The sequence below is a fragment of the Orcinus orca genome, chromosome 19 (assembly GCF_937001465.1).
Source record: "Orcinus orca chromosome 19, mOrcOrc1.1, whole genome shotgun sequence".
Classification (NCBI taxonomy): Eukaryota; Metazoa; Chordata; class Mammalia; order Artiodactyla; family Delphinidae; genus Orcinus; species Orcinus orca.
The window spans coordinates 12,937,784-12,959,276 of record NC_064577.1 but is presented as its reverse complement, the minus strand read 5'-3'; the positions used below and the strand labels follow the sequence as shown (position 1 = coordinate 12,959,276).

The window sequence follows — 21,493 nt, the reverse complement described above, 5'->3', positions numbered from 1 at the left end:
TGCCTTTGACCCCTCTGGGGGGAGCGGGCTGGAAATAGTGGTGTATGCGTGTGTGTGTGTGTGCATCTGTGTGTGTTTGTGTGTATGTCTTTTGGTGTGTGTGCAGGTGTCTTTGTGTGTCTGTGTCTACATGTTTGCGTCTGTGTGTGCACTGTGTGTGTGTCTATCTCTGTATATTTATTGTGTATCTGTGTGTATGTCTATGTCTGTGTCTCTATGCGTGCCTGTGTGTATCTTTGTGCGTCTCTGTTGTGTCTTTGTGTCTGCCTGTGTATCTGCTGTGTGTGTGTCTGTGTGTGCTCCTTGTTCCCTGAGTTGTTTGCAGCATCTGAAAAGAGGATACATTTGCTCTATGTCAGAACACTCCGTGCATTAGCCACTGGCCACATGTGTCTAGAAAGTGTCTAGAAAGTGTCACATGCCATGATGATGCCAACAGACAATACACGTCCCCAAGGAGGCAGGCACAAAAAAGTTATGGTTTCCAGAGCAGGAGGGGGCCACACTTCCCCTCCACGCTGATGTCTGTGCCCCAGTCCCCCTGGCTCTTCTCAAGGGAGGGGGGGAAGATAGAGCGGCAGGTTGTGGTGGGACGTGCCAGACTGGTGAACCGGGTTCAAGGCCCACGTGTCCTTTCACGTGCTGGGTCACCCTAGACAGCAGCTCCCTGGGGGCCTCAGTTTCCTCAGGAGCAATAAAATGAAGGTCGATTAGAAAAGCCAGGAGCTGATGCTCTGTTATCTGTGTCCCGGGGGAAACTATGGGGGGGCTGGAGAATGGAGGATGCCAATGAGCAAATATGGAGAAGAGGGCTCCAGAGTCAGAAGGCACTGCATTAAGCTACAGGACTTCTCAGAGCCTTTAAAATGTTTACTTGTGGCAGGAGTGTGTGGGGTTCTTAGTCTCTGTTGGCCACAGAACCTCTGTTCCTTCACGGAGCATCTCATGGGGCTTCTGTTCAGCTAACCGTGTGTGGGAAACACGGAACCACTGGCCTTGCCAGGGTGGGGCCCTGCCAGCCTCGCGTCCGCTCTCCGCCCTGATGGTCCCCTTTGTCTCCGCGTCCCAGGGAAGGAGCTGGTTCTCTTCCTGCGCCCGCGATCCCAGCTGCGCCTCAGTGCAGACTTGGAAGCCTTGGATCTGCAGGGCCTCCTGCCAGACGGGGAGTTGGCCCGGGCGTCCATGCTGTCCACCGACAGCGGCATTGAGCGGGACCTTCCTTGGGGGGCCGACGAGCCGCCCACACCTGGCAGCCCCGAGGTGGAGCGAGCCAGGCTGAGGCGCAAAGGGGGCATCAAGAAGCGGGTGTGGCCCCCGGACATCCTGATGCCCGGCAGCTGGGATGGGCCCCCGGGGCTGCACCAGAGGACTGGCAGTCCCAGCGGGGATAGGGGGCTGCTGCCTGGGGTCTCCCGGCTGCACACGGCCCGGGTGCTGGTGCTAGGGGACGACCGGATGCTGGGGCGTCTGGCCCGGGCCTACCACAGCCTCAGGTAGGGCCCCGAGGGGCGGCTGGGGATGGTCGGGGCACAGGTGGGCCCAGCCTGTGCTGGTGAAGGATGGAAGGGTGCGGGGGTGGGGGGGCGCTCAGGAGGCCGAGGCCAGGCTGGGATGGCAGAGGATGGTGCACAGTAATCCCCCTGCCCCCGCACCCGGCCACCACGGAGCACTGTGCTTCCTGCTTTACTGCACCCATTCTACAGATGAGAAGACAGAGGTTCAGAGAGAGTAGGTCAATTGCCCAGAGTCAAGAGATAATAAATAGCAGAGCCAGGATGTGGAACCAAGTCTGTCTGAAGTCAAAACCCCTGCCCTCATGCCTGTGCTCTGCTCCCCCTTGCCAGGAAGCGAGAGACCCAGAAGTTCTGCCTCACCCCCAGACTCAGCCTGCAGCTCTACTACATCCCTGTGCTGGCATCTGAGGTGGCTGGATGGGGGGGCGGGGGACGTGGGGGAAGAGATGGAAGGTGTCAGGAGCGGGAACTGGGATCGTTCTTCCTTAGGATGTGGAGCTGGGAGAGACCTGGAGGCTTTCTGTCCCAGAAGCCACAGACGTGGGCCCTGGGGGCTGCATGTGGCCAGAGAGAGACGCTCTCTCACTGGGAGCATCGTTTTGCTTTTCTAACGGAATTAATGGCAATCTTCTCAAACGGGGCTCTCTCGCACACACACACCCCCTCAGCCACATACACACCACCCTTCCCGGGGGGCCGGGAATGAAGCCGTACCGGCAATTTTTCTTTTCTGTTGCCCACTCTGCTTCTGATTGGAAAGCATTAAATTCAAGGCAATACTCGTCTCTCCCCTTTCAAGGCTGATGATCATTTTTCAGTGTCCCTGGCGGGCATCCTCAGGGAAGGGGATTCCAGCTTCATCTCAGGTGTAAAACAAGTCTTCACAAATCGACGCCCAAAAGAGGTTGAGTGATTTGGCCATATTCCCAGAGCTAGTTTGCCCGGGACTGGTACCTGGGGACCCTCCGATAGGAAGAGCGTGCCAGAGAGGGCCTGACGGGTCTGCCCTGTCCCCTTGTCCCTCTGTCCCCAGAAGCCCACAGCATCCAGGCGTTCGGAGCTCGGAGAGGTGGCTGCGTTCCTGGGCCGTGCAGACCCGTGGTACGAGAGCATCGTCAACACCCTGTGCCCCGCCATCCACAAGCTGGCAGAGATGGTAGGGCAGCGAGGGTAGGAGGGCGGCAGGGAGGTGGTAGGGGGTGTTTTCTTGACCCTTGACCTCAAGAGTCAGCCCAGGGAGCCCCATGAGGGGTGAGGCAGGAAGGAATACAGAAGAGGAGCCCTAACCAGCTAGTGGCTGGAATTCACTCGGAGCACGTACCAGGCACCTACGGGAACGCTATGGAGAAGATAACGTAAAACATTCTTAAGTGTGTAGGCCAATTATATGCCTTCTTCTGTGAGTTTCTTGTGCTATTTTCTCTCCAACTGCAACAGTTCATGCTTCCTGAGCACTGCCCCATGCCAGGCACTGTTCTAAGCACTTATACGCAGCAGCCCTACCAACCAGGTACTCCTGTCTGTCTACAGGCGCTATTGCCACTGCATCCCCATTTTAAAGATCAAGCAGCTGAGGCGGTCACTTGCCCAAAGAAACAGAAGGAGTCCCACCTGGAATCAGGCAGCTTGATTCCAGAGCATGTTCTCTTAACCACAAGCCATAGTGCCAATCCCCCACCCCAGGCAGCGGGTTGGGGGGCAAGGAGAGCTCATCTTTTACTGATTTGAAAGGCCTTCCCTTTCTGCTGTCATATGTGCTGCAGACATTTTCCCCCACTTTTTTATTTGCTTAACAATTTTGTCAGAGTGGTTTTTTTTTTGACTTACAGAATTTCAATATGTTTACCCTTTATGATTTTTCCCTTTGGAGCCATGCTTTGAAAGGCCTGCTCCACTCCAAGATTAAGTAAATATTTACTGATAATTTCTCTAACCATCTTATGGTCTCAGTTTTTACATGTAAATAACCTATCTGCCGTTAATTTTAGTATGTAATTTTATTTTTTCCAAGTGTTTAGCCAGTTGTCCTAAAGCTATTTATTGCATAAACCATCTTGCCCCATCAATTTGAAATGCCACTTTTTTTTTGTTCGTTTGTTTTTTGTTTTTTTTTTGCGGTACGTGGGCCTCTCACTGTTAAGGCCTCTCCCGTTGCGGAGCACAGGCTCTGGACGCGCAGGCTCAGCGGCCATGGCTCACGGGCCCAGCCACTCCGCCGCATGTGGGATCTTCCCGGACCAGGGCACGAACCCGTGTCCCCTGCATCGGCAGGCAGACTCTCAACCACTGCGCCACCAGGGAAGCCCTGAAATGCCACTTTTATCATTTACTAAATTGTCACACATGCTTGAGTTGATTTCTGGAGACCTGTTCTTTCTGATTCATCTATTCATTTTTGTATAAATTAGCACTTTTTAATGTCAATGTTTGGCACGGTACGTCTACCCCATTACTCGTTCAAAACTTTCCAGAATTGGAAAGTCTTGTTTCTTTATATTTCCAGATAAATTTTAGAATCCCTTTGTCGAGTTTTATTTTTAATTCCCTTGGGATCTCGATTGAAGTTTGGAGAATTAACACCTTTAGCACATTATGTTACACTCTCTGGGGGTGAGGTATAACTTCACTTATTAAAGTCTTCTTGTATCTCCCTCAGGTGAGTTGTACAGTTTTCATCATATAGATTTTACCCATTTCCTGCTAAATTTATTCCCTATGTTTGACGGTTTTTTCTTATAGTTGTGGATTTTTCTCCCATTATATTTGGGTAGTAGTCACTGCTAGTATAAAAGGAGGTTATTGATTTTTACATAATTACTTTCTAACTGGCCACATTTTGCTTCATTGCCTGATTGATTAGGCATCTTCTTATATTCTAATAAAGATATTGGAGATAGGCATCCTTTCTGAATTATTACTTATCTGAAAATGTCTTTGCCTATATATGAAAGACTGTTTAGCTGGGTATTAAAATACCTTTTCCTCGAAACCTGGAGGATACTAACAGGAGAAACATCTGATGCAGGGTCTCATTTATACTCCTTTGTTGGTAGCTGTTTTCCCTGCCAAGACACAGGTAGGATTTTTATTTTCCCCTGCTATCTTTCCCCTTATAATTAGCAATTTATGTGACCCTTACACTTAACTCCAAAAGCAGTTTCCACATGAAGAAAATGGAAATAGTGTGAACAGTGGCGGCACTATTAGAATAAGTGCATAGTTCCTCAGTGCGAGCTTTTTGAAAGGAACGAGATTTCAATAGACCAGATGTGAAAGTTAGAAGAGATATTATAAGATTGGATATGGATGAAATACGCTGAGCTGCTTTCCAACTCTGATACTATCAGACATTATATAGACGTTCTGTTTACCTGAAAAACCCATTATGCTTTATAATCGTATGGGGTTGGGGAAGGCCTGTAGGACACAGCACTACTCATTTCCCAATAGCATGTAAACATTAGCTCATTTATTAATATAGTCAGATGCCACAAGAACTCAAAGAGACATCAGATCATCTGGTTCCAGCTCTCATGCCCAAGCTTACCTGGCTAGTGAGTAGCTAATGCAAACTAGAACCCACTCCAGTGTCTCTCATCATTACTTACATTCTCAAGCATCTTGTCTACCCCAAGCACCCAGCACAGTGCCTTATACACAGAGCTGCCCAGTATGTCTGTGTGTGATTGAAGTGAATCAGAGTCCCTGAGATGGGGATTTAGACAGTCATCTTTTGATTAGGAGCAGAAATCAGGTGGTCGGAAAGGCTTGGACTGTTGAAGGACCAGCTGGGTTCGTGTATCACAGAGGGCACGTGGGGGCTTTGGAGTTTCTCTGTTAAGAAAGTGGTGGGAATTCCCTGGTAGTCCAGTGGTTTGGACTCAGCACTTTCAGTGCCAGAGCTCGGGTTCCATCCCTGGTCGGGGAACTAAGATCCTGCAAGCCATGCAGCATGGCGAGAAAGAAAAGAAAAGAAAGAGTCAGCTCCCACAGTAGGATGGAGGAAGCTGGCTGAAGACAGTACCTTTCCCTCACTCACAGCCTCTCTCCCTGGACACGTCCCAGCCCGTAGACCCCTTCATCCTGGATGCCATCACCTACTATGTTCGCATGGGCACCCAACCCATCTATTTCCAGATCTACGCAGTCAAGGTAAGCTTCCCACCTGCGGCTCCAAGGAGACCATGGCAGCCTGCTGGACCCCAGGACCCCACAACCTAAATACCCTGGCTCCAGGGAAACAGGGGGCCAGGATGCAAGTCATAAACTCATCCAGACATTCTTGCTTGTTAACTTTCTCTTCTTACTCTCTGGATGAGTCAGATAATTATTAACTCCTAAGGCCTCAAGTTCAAGCAGAAGCAGGTCTTCTTCATGTGGAAGGTTCTCTCCCTTACCTCACGTCCTCTCCTTCATCCTTGCTAGCCCTCACGTCCTACAGCAAAACTGCCCTCATCTCTGCTCCTCTCAGCCCGATTGGGTGCTTCTCCTGGGTGCCCCTGTGATGCCCTGGGCATCCCTCTGACACCTCACTGCCACTTTGTCGTATATCTGCAGACACCTGTCTCTCCCCACCAAGACTCTGAGTCCCCTGAGATAAGAGACTGTCCTTTGTTTATCTTTGAATGTCCTGCTATTAACACCATGAAGTGTGTGTGTGTGTGTGTGTGTGTGTGTGTGTGTGTGTGTGTGTAAACCAAAGAGCGGGTCAGTGTGGGACCGGCTGGGTGCAGTGGGTGGAAAGTTAGAGCCTGTGTGCGGTGCTAAGAAGTTCATGGCTTTGCCTCCTGGTCCCCCCACCTGCTCACTGTGGGATCGCGGTACCTCTACGTCTCTAACATTCATTTTCCCCATCTTCAAAATGGGAATAGGGACTTCCCTGGTGGTCCAGTGGTTAAGACTCCGCGCTCCCAATGCAGGGGGCCCAGGTTCGATCCCTGATCAGGGGACTAGATCCCACACGCATGCCGCAACTAAGAGTTTGCAGGCCGCAACTAAAGATCCTGCGTGCCACAACTAAGACCCAGCACAGCCTAAATAAAGGCAGAAAGAAATATTAAAAAAAAAAAAAAAAAAGGTGGGGCTGTCTCAATTGGCACAAGCCTTTCTCCTTTCTGGAAGGCAGGTGCAATGTAGGAGGTGGGGCAACCATTTAAAATAGGAATAATCTTCACCACAGGGTTCCTGTGAGAATTCAAATGAGTAGAAAAATAAATTAAAAGATAGGGGAAGATAAGGGCAAGGAAGTCGGCCCATGGAGGATCTGAGGGCGGCGGTGGGCACTTGGGTTAGAAGCCCGCATCCCGGGCTGCGGGGGTTGGGGGGAGCTGCCTCTGCTGGGGACGGCCTCCTCCAGCCTCCCTCCTCCCCGCCTCCCTCCAGATCTTCCTCAGTGACCTGAGCCAGGACCCTGCAGAGGACATCTTCCTCACCGAGCTCAAAGTCAAGATCCAGGATTCCAAGTTCCCCAGAGGTGGGCATCTGTCTCCCCTTTCCCAAAGCTTGCCCTGGCTCAGCTCCTCAAGGCCCGCTTCCAGAAAGTCCCCCCACCTCTCACCTAATGGTTCCCCCCAAGCCCCGTCCCACCTCTGCTGAATACCGGGGGGCTTTGCCCTACTGAAGGGCAGCCTGGCCCCCCTAGGGTGCTGCCTTTCCATCCCGGGACAGATGCAGCTTCAGGTCCACCTCAGGGAGGTGGGGAGCCAGGGCGGGAGGGACGGGGACCTCCCGCCTTCATTCAGCCTCTTCTCGTCCCCTGCAGAGAGCCTTTCACCCCGGAGGAGGGGCGTGGCCGAGGGCCCAGGGGCTGAGCTCTCTGTTCGCTACCAGAAGGTCAGTGTGTGTGGCATGGTCAGCAGGTGGCCCGGAGGTTCAACTGGGGGGAAGCAGTTGTCAGGGGCATCACGGGGAGCGGATAGAGCCAGAGGAAACTTCTGCCCTTTTCTCGTGGCTGCCCCCAGAGTTTCCCAGCCTCCAGGGAGTTTTACAGGGATGGGGGGGTTACAGTTGGCCTTCCACACAGCCAAGGAGGCGATCTGACCTAAGGAACAAGGCGCTGTCGCCTTGCTCAAAAATACCCTCCTCGGGCTTCCCCGGTGGCGCAGTGGTTGAGAGTCCGCCTGCCGATGCAGGGGACACGGGTTCATGCCCCGGTCCGGGAAGATCCCACATGCCGCGGAGCGGCTGGGCCCGTGAGCCATGGCCGCTGAGCCTGCGTGTCTGGAGCCTGTGCTCCGCAACGGGAGAGGCCACAGCAGTGAGAGGCCCGCGTACCACAAAAAAAATAAATAAATAAAATACCCTCCTCGCTAGCTGACCCGATGTATGGGGGCGTAGTCCTTGGTCTGGAAGGCTCCCTGGGCTGAGTGTTCTGAGCCTGCATCCTCTAGCTCCTTACTGGACATTAGTGACACGGCCAACACTCAGGGCAGGGGCGGGAAGCGGGGGATGGGGGGAAGGGGACAGAAGCAGGACTGTTGACGTGGTGTCGTGTACCTTGTCCTGAGGACCCCCCTCTGTCCCCGCACCCCCCTCCCCAGGCCCTGCTCAGCCACCGCACCCGAGAGGTCACCGTCTCCCTGCGGGCCACCGGGCTGGTCCTAAAGGCCCTTCCAGCCGGTGACACTGAAGGTGAGGGGCTGGGCACGCAGAGCAGAGACAGGGAAGGACACGCACGGGAAAGCAGGGGCGCGGAGGAGAGAGGGCGGAGAGAGAAGGAGACGGGCTGAGCCAGGGAAGGAGCCTCCCTCCCTGTCCCTGGGATCACAGAACGTGGTCGAACTCCTACCCGTGCTGGGCCCGGAGCTGGGCACCAGGCTGCCCGGGTGAGGACCCGCCTGGCCTTCAGGTTGGTCAGCATCGAGCAGCGCTGGGTGATGCTTCTGCCGCCGGATGAGCCTGAGCTGGAAGGTGGAGGGACCACGCGGAGGGGTGTACGTGGCCTCCTGTACGTGAAGGAGACGTGTGACTTTGGCAATACCTCTAAGACAAGAGGCGGTCACAGAGCAGTGGGGCAGGAGCACAGATTCTAGAACCAGATGGGCGGGCGTCGAAGCCCAGCTCTGCCTCGTTTCCATCTGTGTGACCTCGGGTTACTTGTGACCTCTCTACCTGTTTGTTCATTTCTAAAATAGAGACAAGATGCTAATGTATGTGCACACGGTAAACTGTAGCGTCAGCCCTATTGTGAAACTTTGATTTCTTCTGTTTCCCTTACAAAACTCCCACCCCATCCACCCCCGCTCTAACTCCTGAATCTCCTCCAACTTTTCCATCACACAGTCCTATCCGAACTGTTCTTAGATCTCTAAGAACCCTCCTTCGTCGGCAGGGAGGGGTATAGCCAGGCAGCAGTCACACAATAATGGTTTTTGACACATTATACGCTGTGAGGAAAGTCAAAGAAATGCTCTCGACATGTTGGGACAGATGCCCTCCTACAGCCCCTCTGTCTTACACACCATCCTGGGCTAGGTGTTCCTGCCATTCTGAGCATGCCCAGTGGCTGCGGAAGAGCTTCTTCCCATTGGAAACGGGTACAGGAGAAGGTGAAAGAAAGGATTTAGGTTGGTGATGTCTGCTATGCCTCAGGATATAGAAATGTGGATTCTCCAGGGGACCGAGACGGATGATCTGGAGGGAACTGAGGCCTGGCGGGGACCGAGGTGGAGTCAGGAAGTAGGGGCTGCGCAGGGTGTGGGGAGGGGTTAAAAGGGGGTGGGGCAGTAGTCAAGGTGGGTTCGCGTCCTTCTTGGGAGGTGGAGTCTCGAGCTCCCCTCCTTCCCTAGAGGCCCATTCACAGCCCCTCACCCACCATCTCATTCTTCCCAGTTTCAGGGCCCACCCACTGCCCCCCAACTGCTGCTCCCGAGACAGACCACACATGCCTGAATATTAGCGTGACAGAGGTTGTCAAGACCTCCAACTTGGCAGGAAGGTCCTTCTCTGTAAGTACTGGGGAGATTCATGCAGGGTAGGTGGCGGGGAGCCCAGGGGGAGGGTTTCAGCGAAGGGGGAATGGACTCTTGAGCCTTTCTGAGCCTTTGCTGTTGAAGTGGGTCATCCTGTTGGAAAGAATCTGCTTTCCAGTCAGTCTGTTTGAAATACTGAGCACCAACTGGCATAAGTAAGGCACTGGAAGAGTTAAGGCCCCGCCCTCCACCTCCACCTGGACCACCTGAGGAACTAAGACGTACCCAGATAGTACAAAATGCATCCGGGTTCTGGCGTCCCCTGCACACAGCAGCTAGACTCCCAAACAGCAATGGCCCGGCCTTTGACCACATCAAACCAGCTCTTTCAACCTCATCACCCTACCGCCGCCCTTTGCCCTTTGCCTTAACCCTTACCGATACTCATAGAGAGTCCCTTATTGATACAGACATAGGACCCGCCCATTTTCTCCCTATCTCATGGCCTCTCTGGACTTCACTGCCCTACTCGGCTGGGCTTGGAGCCCGTGATCATACCTGAACCACGTTCTCAAGACAGCCTCAGCTTCCCCACATCGCCTGTCAGGCAGACACTACCTTTAGGTCAAGCCGCCCACTCGGTCTGATGCTCAGGTGTCTGAGTGCTTCCGCGATACCCTGCATCCACGAGGTCAGGGCCGTGACCTTCCACCTCATCCCAAGCCTTGGCATCACTCAGCCCTTTTCTCTGGACTCTTTTTCCTAAGCCGATTCCTTAAATAGCCACTGTTCTCCACTTCAGTCCATGGCCCACTTCTTTTCTTATTCCCTGGACTCTCAAAACCACGTCCATGGCTTTAGTCCAAGTTGTTAAGGGTGCCCAAACCTTTATCTCCTGCTCTGACATTCATCCCTGAGTGTCTGACTCCTGCATTCAACTAAGTTAGCATGACCTCCGTGTCCCACGACACCCCAAACTCAAGATATTCAAAACCAGAGCCAGTGCTTTCTAGTAGTTAAGAGCTCTCTGGAGCCAGACTGCCTGGGCTCAGATCTGAGCTGTCATTTACCAGCCACGTGATTTAGGCAAGACACTCCAGCTCTCTGTCCCTCAGTCTCATTATCTGGAAAACGGGGACAGTAATGGTACCTACCTGTCCGGTTGTTGTGAGGATTAAATGATGGTGACGTGTCAAGCTCCTAGAAGAGTGCTTGGCCAAGTCACAGCTATATATGTATTAGCGGCTGTTTTTATTTCATCCCCTCCTCCCCTGTGTCTTGTCTCTCATTCAGCGGGACCATCATTAACCAGTCACCTGTCCCGGCAACTTTGGAGTCAGCTCAGATGCCTCCCCTCTCTCACCTCCCCGTGTCCACTGGTTTTCTCTCTCAAACACTCTCACACCTCTCTCTTCCTCTCCATGCTCCTTCTTGTGGTTCAGTGAGGTTGACCATCTGTCCCAATGTGCCAGGGACTAAGGGGTTTCCTGGGACGAATTGGTCACCCTTGGGCCAGACCTTCATCCACCCCCTTCTCCTGGACAAACGCTACAGCCTCCCAGCCGGTCTCCCCGATGTCATTCCAGTACTCCTGCAATCCACCCTCCATACCTCTGCCTGCATGATCTTTCTAAAACAGAACTCGGACACATGACTCTGTGCTTAAAATCCCTCGACCATTTCCTACTCTCCAGGGCAGAAGGGCTGAGAAACTTCAGCGTTGCATAGCTTGGTTCCGCTTTCTCTCCATCTGCAACCCTGGCCACCCCTGCGTGCACTTTACACGGGGGTATCTGTGATACCGAACCAAACCTGGGTCCTCTCGCCTGCACTCAGCAAAACCAATACGCTGACACCGGGTCGTGGCGAAGGAAAGTGCAGTGTTTATTGCAGGGTGCCAAGCAAGGAGTCCAGGGCAGCTGGTGCTCAAAACCACCAAAGTCCCCGATGGGTTTCAGCAAAGCGCTTTTGAAGGCCAGGTGAGGGAAGGGCGTCCCAGTGCATGTGATCAGCTGTGCACGGTTCTCTGATTGGTTGATGGCGAGGTAACAGGGTGGTGTCACAGCGGTTAACGTTATCAATCCTTAGGCGCCAGTAGGTCTGGGGGCTACGTGCTCATGGCCATCAAGTAGTTAATTTCTTCCATTTGGTGGTGGTTTTAGCATCTGTAAAACAGCTCAGGAAATGTGCATCAGATACTGTTATCTAGGTACTTGGAGAGGAGCTACAGCAGAGGATATGGGGGAGGGGTCTGTCCGGGGAAGCTCCCATAGTATCCTGCTCGGTTCCATTTGGAAGTGTACTGGCAGACCTTCCTCTGTGCCTTTGTTCACGCGCTTTGCTTGGCCTGAAACCCCGTGCCTCCCTTTCTCTTCCCCATCTTCCTTTCATAACCCCTATTTCTCTTTCAGGATGAAACTCAGGTGTTATCTCCCCCAGGAGGCCCTTCCCTCCACCTCCTCCACCACACTCCCCATTCCCCACTCCCCGGAGAGCTAGGGACCCCACCCCTGTGCTTCCCCAGAGCCCTGGGGACAGAGCCACTGAAGCATTTGCAAAACTTGTCAATGACGTGATCTCGTGGCTCAGGCCCTATCTCCGTCTTTCCAGCGCCCACCGTGGGAATGGCCCACAGCAGGAGCAGGCTAGATGTTCCCTGATCATCTGATCTGATCCACCTATGCAGGATCTCACCTCTAACCAGAGTTCATCTTTTCTGGGGCAGCCTGTGCACTGGAGGAGTGCTCTGACGGGCTGAGAGCTTTGTACTGAGCTAAGATCTTCCAACAGGACAGCTCTGTATTTGAGCTTCAGGTTCCAGGGTGGACCTATTTACCTTTATGTATTTCCCCTTTCAAAGTCAGTTCCTTACCACGGTTTCTATTTTTAATGACCTCTTTAAATAACCTGGTTGTGAGCTTTTTGAAAATCTAAACTTACCACCCCAGCGAGTTCCCTTTTACCTCTGTACTGTCTCGCTACCTACAAGGTAGTTGCAAAGGTGAGAAACAAAAGCACAGAGTGATTAAGAATCATATCCAAGGTCACACGGCTAATAAGTGGCAGAGCCAGGATGAGAACCCCGGTGGTCTGGGTGTAGAGTCTCCCGGGAGATTCCTGCACACTCTGCCCATAGACTCCTGGCCGCCAAGCCCAACTTCCACCCCACAAAAGTCCAGCAGAAATGCCTGGACATGCTTGACCCCCCGCCCCAGGTTGAGGCTCTGTTTGTCCCTCTGCTGTTTGACAGTAGGAAGGTGGATCAGCCCTGCCTGCAACAGGGAGCTTATGAAAAATGCCCAGGCCGGGGCTGGACTCCAGACCACTTAGGTCAGAATTTCTAATTTTATGCTTTGGAAAGGTGACTCCAGGGGTTGAGAATACTTGAATGAGATGGAGGCTAAGGCTCTAGAAACTCCAGTGCTCTGTGGTGGTGAGTCATGCAAAGCTGCCATCCACGTGTGCTATGGGCCAGTGACCGGAAAGGCCCTCAGTGCCCCACCTGGAGCCCAGGATGCTCTACGTTCTCTGGCCAGGGGGAGGGGTCTCTCGGGAGCAGCCCCCTCAGGTCACGGGTTGGAGGGCTGCCTCGGGGCTGTTTTCCGGTGCTCCTGGGTACTTTCTGGAGAAGCTGCGCAGGGCTGTGGGTGTGGAAGGTGGGAACACCATGACCCGGGTTCCCCGTGCAGAGGACGTAACTAGCCCCGTGGTACAAACTGGTACAGGCTTAGTCTGAGTCATGGGGATAGGTGGCTGTTTTCCAGACCCTCTGTCTCTGCCCCAGGGAAATAATTTTGTATGCAATCCAACACTGAGTACAGGGGTCAGGGCTTATAAAAACCCTGAAGTAGCCCCAAATTACATACATAACATGCCTGTCAAAAAGGAGGTGCTCAGGTCACTTCAGCACCTGGCAAGCTCTAGCTGTAGCATCCCAGGTTGTGTTTGAAATTAAGGACAACAGGTGGGAAAAAGACCTGTGGAAATGATGGGAGAGCCAAGGACCAAGGCTGCCTAGAAGCATCTTATGCAGGCTTGACACTACTCAGGGTCACTTGCAAGAAGAGAGGCGGGACCCTTGGGTACTGAACTGAAACACACAGGATTCCAGGGTAGGAGGTGTTGGCCGGGCCATCTGTTACCAAGGTGATGCTCCCCAAGCTGTCTCTGTTGCAGACGGTGACAAACACCTTCCGGTCGGCTAACGTCCAGATCCAAAGCCAGGACCAGAGGCTGCTGACACTGTTGCTGGACAAGGACAGTTGCCGCGCGTACAGGGATGTGGCCAGGTGTGGCTGGGCTCCGTGCCCCTGGGGCAAAGCTTCCCGGCTGCCGGCCCCGCCCCCGCTCTTGCCTGAGCCCTGAACGCCTTGTTGGGGTGGATCGTGGGCCAGGCAGGCATCCCTGATGGGTGTGGACTCAGGTGATGACTTAAATCCAGGAAGAAGAGCAAATGACGGCTGACCTTGGGCAGTAGCTGAAATTCAGTTCTCCCGAGATTCTCCTACAAATGCTCAGCCTGCAGCCCTCCCGATCCAACCTCCTGTGCTGGCACTGCCCCCAACACAGGCTGCCCTTCTGTGGCAGCTACGACCCAGTTAACACGACACTTACTGGTGTCCCCTAGGGAGGTGTTTTTGGGTCAGGCAGGCGCACAGGGTGACCCGTTCAGGCGTATCCTCCTCTCTGTGCGTTCGCCCCAGGCTCAGGGTACCCTTTCTCCTTCTGACTCTTCCTCTTCCCTCTGCGGAGCCCCCTTGTCTATACCCGACGGTAAAGGGGCTACGGTTAAAAGGCCCAGGCAGATCTGACCCCTGAGATGGGTCTCCCGAGCTGGCCTCTCTCCGCCCACAGGTTCGAGGTTGCTCCCTGCCCAGAGCCGTGTTCTGGGGCCCAGAAATCCAAGGTGCTGGGACTCAGCTCACACCAGGAGGAGATAGAAAGGACCAAAGCCAAGGCCAAGCCCCTTCGAATGCCCATCAACACGTTCTCTGGCATCGTGCAGTGAGCCCAAAGGGGCTGCAGAATCGCTGAGTCTGAGAGCAGAGGGCCCGAGAGGAAGGATACACTACCCCACCTGCCCCAAACACTCACAGCAACGACTAGAACAAGGCTCCCTGGGGCGGCCTCCAGCCACATCTGAAAGCCAGCAAGTCCCAGGAGCACAGGGAGCTGGCCGTGGCGGGTGCGGTGGGGCAGAGCCCACACGAAGGGCCGAGGAGGCCCTGGCCAAGCTGTGCGCACGAAGCCCAGCTCCTTGCGCCTGTGTCCACTCCTTCGTTGATTTCCAATCCCTGCCTCTCCCACTCAAGCTCCCCACCCGGCCCTTAAAACCAAGGTGAGAGCTGCTGTCCCGTGGCCTGGGGCCCCGTGGCCTGGGGCAAACAGGACGTGGGCAGCGGCAGCCCCTCCCACCCAGTCTGTTCCCTTCCCTCTAGCGGGCCACTGCCCACCTCGCCCACTCCCAGGCGGGCGTCCCTCCCGGTTGAGAGGAAATGTCAGATTCAATAAATGCACACTAAAGTCTTTCTGCTCTCATCTATATCGAGCAATACTTGTGTTTTAGTAGAGAGCAGAGGCACTACGTAGTCTAACCTAATGACTCTGCGTAGGCCCAGGTAAGAGCTTGGTGAAACATTCACTGGTGTGTTCTGTCCACCTGCCCGGCCCCCTCCTCGTTCACGTTCACTGAGGGCCTCCTGATCAGAGATGTCCCCAGAACCGAGGTGGGAATGCAGGCTCATTTCAGAGGAGCCAGAGATTAAAGACATCAAAATTCTTGGCTTTTGAGTCCAGATGTTAAGTCCATACCCATCCCCTGGGCAATCCCAGGGGATGGTGGCAGTGGGATGGAAGAGTCCCTTCCAAGTTCGGGACCCAAGAGTGGAGAGGTAAGCACTTCACTTTTGGCCTTATTGCCCTGGGAGTGGGGGCAGGTCTCAGAGCACGTTCTCAGAGCCTACGGGCATGGTGTAAGAGGGGCTGCCTAGGCAGATGGGCCCAAGAGCAAGCTTAAAGAGAGTCCCCGCGCCTCTGTGGGCACGGGAAGCAGGTACGGTTTTCCCCAGGTAGTTGAAAGCAAACAAACCCAAGGTAAGAGGTGCAGCCGTGAGTGGCTACAGGGACCACAGAACCTAAAGCCTGGATGTGGACCGCAGGCACCTTGATGGACACTACGTGGCAAAATCCCTGCCCCTCAGTGGCGATCCACCCTGGACAGGTGAAGACCGAGAAGTTGATGGATGTGCGGTCCTCCACCGAAGCTGCCCCTGCGGAGCCCGGGGAGGACAGGGACTAGGGACAGCCCTGAATGTAACGGAGATGGTTTTAAAAGGAAGTGACTGATATCACTGAATTTGAGTGAGTTTATCTGAACATGGCTAGACTTTCTTTTTCTGTCGTTGGGGTTATGTAAATTGATTCATATCAATTTGGGCAACAAGTACTAGGTTCGTGAAATAAACAGCTGCAGGGTTTACCAGCTGTTAGAGTTAGGTGAGGGCTCTGGGTCTTCTCCCCCAACAATCTCTCCACCAGCTTACAAAGAAAGTACGTCATAGACCAAATTCTGCTGCCCACTCAGGTATGCATCCCCACCCCCAGTCAAATTCGGTGCTCCGAACAAACCTTGCTTGAAACCTTCACGCAAGGACACTGGGTGGCTGGACATGTAAAGTCCATCTCAAAGTAAAGTCTTCCCTTCCAAAGGGTCTGGACTGCTGGAATCTCCGGATTCTTAATCCTGTTCACCAAGGGAGGAGATGCCTCCAAAAATTATAAACAATCCATGTGACTTGGACACCACGAATTTCACCAGCGAAATGTTGCCAATATCTCTCGGGATGATTAATGAATCCACTTCCGTTGATCTGAGATCATTAACGTGCTTATATTCACTGCCTCTGGAGTGTGACTTGGATGAAGTGTTAGCTAACCACCTCTGGCCTGTGTATTCCCCACATGGACAACTAAGCGCTCTCAGGTGTCGATTAAAGCGATCCGGTACATGCATAACGTTGGCCGGGGGTGGGGCTGAGGGTGGGTGCTGCACGGGGCTGCCTGGAGGAGCTCCCGTCTCAAGACCACCCTCAGCTGTCAGTCCCTCTCGGGGGATTGTCTCCACTGAAGAAAACTGTGTCACCTAAGGTCGTGCCTCTTCCAGAGGCAGCTCACATCCAATCAAACAGTTCTAGGCCCTGGGGACAAAAATAGCACTTGATTCCAATGGAGACAGACAATCAACAAGATAGACCCGTGAAACAGAAACCGGTAGTGTGTCTGACAGCGATGCGTACCACGGAGGAAAACAAGCAGGGAAGGGGAGAGTGTGAGTCTGGGGAGGGGGCGGGGTTTGTCAGCGAGGGTAGACAGGGACGGTCCCTGAGGGAAACAGGGTCGTCCTTGATGGGGGGCCCATGAGCAAAGACCTAAAGAACACGGGGCAGGGGGGCATATCATGAGTTCCACTCTCGCGCCTCCCCAGCCAAGTTTTACTTGCCTGAAGCAGTTCAGGGATCTAACTCAGCACCGTGGGCTACGCGGGGGCCCTGGGGGTGGCCTCGAGCGCACCCAGCAGGCCTCAGCCCGCGACCCTCCTGCACCTGCGCACGTCTGGCTGGTGCGGCGGCGAAGGCCGTGGGGGGTGGCAGGTGCGGCCCGCAGGTGCGCCGGCACCGCCCCTTAGGGGCGGGGCCCTCCGGGCGGGGCCACTTCCGGGTCGGTGGCCGGACGTGGGGCGGTGGGCGGCCGTTGACCCGGTGACCGCGGCGCCGCCGGAGGCTGGAGCTGCCGTGCGGCTCGCTCCCGCCTCCCTTCAAGGGACATGGCGCCGCGCCCGCCCCGCGCCCCGCCGCGCCCTCCGTCCGCCCGGGTCTGACGGAGCCGGGCAGCCATGAGCGCCAACCCCCAGTGGGACACCAGCAGGGCGCTGGGGGTGGCCAGGTTCTTCCATCTGCTGTGCGGGGTCCGGGATGCCTGCGTGACCCCGTTCCTGACCCTCTACCTGCGGCAGCTGGGCTTGGCCGCGCCCTGGGTGGGCATCCTCATGGGAACCAAGCACCTGATCGCAGCCTTCTGGGCTCCCTTCTGTGCCTTCCTGGCCAAAAGCTACCAGAAGCGGAGGGTGCTTCTGATAGGCTCGCTGCTCGGCTCGGTGGGAGCCAGCCTGTTGATGGTCCTGGTGCCGCCCTTGGACAGAGACCCAGGGTACCGCTCGTGTAACGGAAGCCACAGTGTGACCGCCACGGTCCCACCACCGGCGGTCGCACTCACCGTGAACGTCACCTCCGCCCCCGAGCCAGCTCCAAACTACCCAGCGCCCAGCCTCCCAGCCGAGAGGAGTACTGGGGTCGGCCCAGGCGATGGCTTCAGAGAAGGGCCTGGGGAAAGTGGCCAAGAACCTTTCAGTCGTCTGCACAGCTCCTTTGTGGGCTCCATCCAAGGAACCAGGACCACATCCCGAGTTCTCCTCCATCCTATTACTTCAAGAGTGAAAGATACTCCCCAGGAAGGTGCTTTTAGGGTGGTCAGTCCTGCCCATCCTTTGCTTGCTGGGGGTACGGCGTTGGCAAGTCCGGCCAACCAGTCGGCAGCCAGGGGGATGGCGGGGGCCCTCGACCTCTCCTCGGAAGGGTTGCGGTGGACTTTCATCCTCTCCCTGGGCTCCATGGTGGTCTGGGAGCTGCTGACATCCCCTGTGGAGCAGGTGGCCGATGACAGCCTTTATGAATACCTGGATTTTGTGGACGCCACTGACGGCTACAGAAGCCTGTGGATCTGGAGGCTGCTGGGCATGTCGGCAGGCGTGTGCGGCATCTCAGCCTTGGTGGGGCAGCTGGACTGCTTCCTGATGACAAATGGCCCCCGGGGTGTAGTGCACTTCTACGGCTACTCACTGGTCAGCACCCTGGCTTTATTGGTGAGCATTGCCTTTCCCGTCCCCGTCTGCAGGCGGTGGGAGCCCAGCTACAAAATGGTCAAAGCCCTGTCTCTTGTAGGCGGTGACCCCCGCCTCATCACCCTCGCCCTCACTGTCTTCTTGATAGGAACCGCCACCAGCACCGTGCAGAACTTCCTGTTCTGGCACATGAAAGACCACGAGAGCACCGAACCGGTCATGGGCGTCTCAGTGGCCCTGGGCTTGCTGGGGGAAATTCTACTTCATCCTCTCAAAACTCCGTTGCTTAGGAAGCTGTCCAGGGTGGGCACGGTGGGGCTAGGGCTGGGCTGCCTGGCGGGGCAGCTTCTGTATTTCTCTTTCCTCTGGAGCTGGTGGTCTGTCCTCCCCGCTCAGCTCTTGAGCGCCGTCAGCCACGGGGCTCTGTGGTGGGCAGTCGGGGCCTCCATAGAGGATCTGGCCACTCCCGGAACAGAGAGGCCTCTGAGTGCCGTGTTCCGAGACCACTTTTACGGGGTCGGGGCCAGCCTGGGCAGCTTCGTGGGGGGCTTCGTGGTGATGCACTTCAGCTTAGCTGTGCTCTACCAGTCCTGCTGTGTGGTCCTGTTGCTCTGGCTGGCCTTGTTCCTGTCCATCCAGTCCAGACTGCCCCAGGAGCGGGCAATCAACTACTCTAAGCTGCTGGCCATGGAGGCCAGTGACACGAGTGATTCTGAGCAGGGGACCGAACGGGACTGGCTTGTGAAGGCCATGAGAGACGAGCACTCAGACTGGAGGGGCTGAGAGACAGTCAGGATGCGCTGATCTGGGGAGGAGCCAAAGGGATGGACAGCACTTAGCCTGCTGGGGACAAACCCCACGAGTCCTGCCAGGAGTGCAGGGAGCCTGCGGAGACAAAAGCATGTCTGTGCCAAAGCCCCACGGGAGCATCTCATCGCATGATTTTCTTTACTTTTGTAGTAAAAGGAGATTTAACTTTTGGCTGTTCAGTCTTTTTAAAATAATGGAGCAAGAATACATTTGCTAAAAAACAAAAAATTTCCCTCTGTGGTCACTCTTTTTTGGCGTATGCGGTTTGCAAGAGCTTTGCGTGGTGCTGTTGATTTCAGCCACGACTGAACTGCTCAGGTGAAACCGACGGGGCTGGGAAGGCGATGGAACTGCAGGACTCAGTCGGCGGAGGGGGCAGCAGGCTTCGATGAGTCGTGCACTTTCCTGTGGATCTTAAGGCTTGAGCCCGAGCCGATAAAAGCCATGCCGTGGGCAGGTAAGGATGGTCATGAGAACCGAAACTCTTCTCTCTGTCTCTCTCTCTCTCTCGCGCCACTAATGTACAGTGCCCACAGTCACACCCAGGGACTTAAGTCTCCAATAAGAGAAAATGATGGGAAGTGTAATGTGTGTTTGGGGGGATGGGGGTGGAGGTGAACAGGTTTTCATTCTTACTCTCAGACGTGTGCGTCACCAAAATGGGGTCCTTAGACTCGTCTTCCATGCTTAGATGAGGGCAAGAGCCGTTTCACGTCCCCTGGACTCCCATTTTGCAGGCTCCACCTCTCAAGAGCACATGGAGACTTTCTGCATCTGCTCCGTGAGGGTGCGGCAGCCTCCTTAGGGCTAGGATGCTAGTACCTGTGCCATTGGACCTCCCACAACAAACCTATGAATAAATCAAAGTTGTTCACTGCATTTTACAAGCAAGAAAACAGAGTCTTAGGAAAGTCACACATTGGGTCACTGTCGGAAACACCTCCAGAGCCCTGATCTCCTTCCCGCAAATCTGGTGCATTTTCCGCTATGCCAGTAGTTCCCAAGGCTGGATTCAGACACCAGCCACAAATTCGGGGGTCCCCAGGGCTACCCTCACTTCTGACCAACTGGCTACAAATTTGGGGTTCCCACTTTCCCCCTCAGGTTCAATAATTCACTAGGATGACTCACAGGACCTATGAAGGTACTACACGAATGATTACAGTTTTATTAGAGCCAAAAGAAGAGACACATAGAGTGAGGCCTGGAGGGTCCCAAACGTGAAGCGGCCATGTCCTCTCTCCACGGAGTCGGAATCCACCACCTCTGAGCCACGGATGTGTGCAAATACACGGAGCATCGCCATCCCGGGAGACTCTGGCATCCGTGGTCTCCGTTACATCAGCATATGGTTCACTGAGTCATTGGTCTGAGACTCAGTCTTCAGCCCCTGTCCCCTTCAGTCCCAACAGAAGCCAGGCCGTTGTCACATGGCTCACAGCCCCAAACTTCTATTTAATCACGTGGTTGGTCTTTCTGGCACAGCAGTCCCTCCCCAGTTATCTCATTAGCATTAGGGTCCCTCACTAGTTACTTCATTAACATAAACCAGGGGCCCTCCCGGAGTCACGCATTAGCATAAACACGGGTGTGGTCCAGAGAGACCCACCAAAAATAACAAAGACACTCTTACAACTCAGGCTGCCTTCCAGGAACCGGGGACAAGGGGCAGCCCGCAGGCCCAACAGAAAACACATACACAGAACAAGACAAGCTGAATGTCAAGTGAGAAGTTCAAACAGTGTTTCAGGAAGTGTGGGGCAGGCGTGATGGTTGAATGCTGGGCGAAAACCTCATGGAGATGATGAAATAGGCCTGCATATTGAAGGAAGGATCGGGTCACAAAGACTTAGACCTCAGAGGTGTGACTTTTACGCTAGCAACCAGCCACTAGATCGGTTCAGCATCATAAAGTTAAAAGCAAATGAAATCCTCAGCTCGCAGCCTCATGGCTATCAGAGATACTGAGTTCTAACACATCTTAGTTCCGGCTAAGAGGAAAGTAAATATTGGATGAGCCATTAACCTTTCTGCTCAGCCTTACTTAAACCTTCATTTCCCAGGTGAGTTTGCAGAAAACTTGATCCTAGCAGGGAGGGGGGTGGGGGCATTAAAAAAGAATTCTGTGCCAAACAATTTAAGAAATTATGTAAATGACGTCACCTCTTAGAAACTTACAATACGTATTAGCAATGAAAGATTCTGGAAAGCCCTATAACCAACAAATCTGTTTAACTTTGTTGGCCCTGTAATTCCCCTGACATAATACGTATCACAACCTTCTTCCAGGTACACAAATCAGTATCTTTCAGAGCTAGTGTTCCCTAGAAGAGGCTTGGAAAACACCAATGTTGGTAGTTTTC

The 21,493-nt window shown here is 54.3% G+C and overlaps 2 protein-coding genes across 8 annotated transcripts in view; both read left to right on the top strand.

Moving 5' to 3' along the window:
• The window catches only part of PIK3R6 (phosphoinositide-3-kinase regulatory subunit 6), a 65,534-nt gene that overhangs the window by 35,398 nt on the left and 8,643 nt on the right, over positions 1-21,493 (top strand). For 4 of the 7 annotated variants that reach the window (XM_012532091.3, XM_012532096.3, XM_012532095.3 and 1 more), the window contains 10 exons: positions 1,070-1,493; positions 1,845-1,923; positions 2,548-2,670; positions 5,556-5,666; positions 6,897-6,987; positions 7,276-7,346; positions 8,054-8,144; positions 9,345-9,460; positions 13,601-13,713; positions 14,279-14,948. In XM_012532091.3, the coding sequence (XP_012387545.2) occupies positions 1,070-1,493; positions 1,845-1,923; positions 2,548-2,670; positions 5,556-5,666; positions 6,897-6,987; positions 7,276-7,346; positions 8,054-8,144; positions 9,345-9,460; positions 13,601-13,713; positions 14,279-14,432 (1,373 nt within the window). In that variant the 3' untranslated portion in view covers positions 14,433-14,948. Of the gene's footprint in view, positions 1-1,069; positions 1,494-1,844; positions 1,924-2,547; positions 2,671-5,555; positions 5,667-6,896; positions 6,988-7,275; positions 7,347-8,053; positions 8,145-9,344; positions 9,461-13,600; positions 13,714-14,278; positions 14,949-19,429; positions 21,227-21,493 lie in introns of those variants that run through there. The other 3 variants (XR_007473340.1, XM_033422867.2, XM_012532092.3) reach the window with 3 other exon arrangements.
• MFSD6L (major facilitator superfamily domain containing 6 like) lies at positions 17,138-19,324 on the top strand. Its single transcript, XM_004267216.4, has one exon. It carries the CDS (start codon positions 17,316-17,318, stop codon positions 19,101-19,103), a length of 1,788 nt encoding a protein of 595 aa, XP_004267264.1. The 5' UTR covers positions 17,138-17,315; the 3' UTR covers positions 19,104-19,324.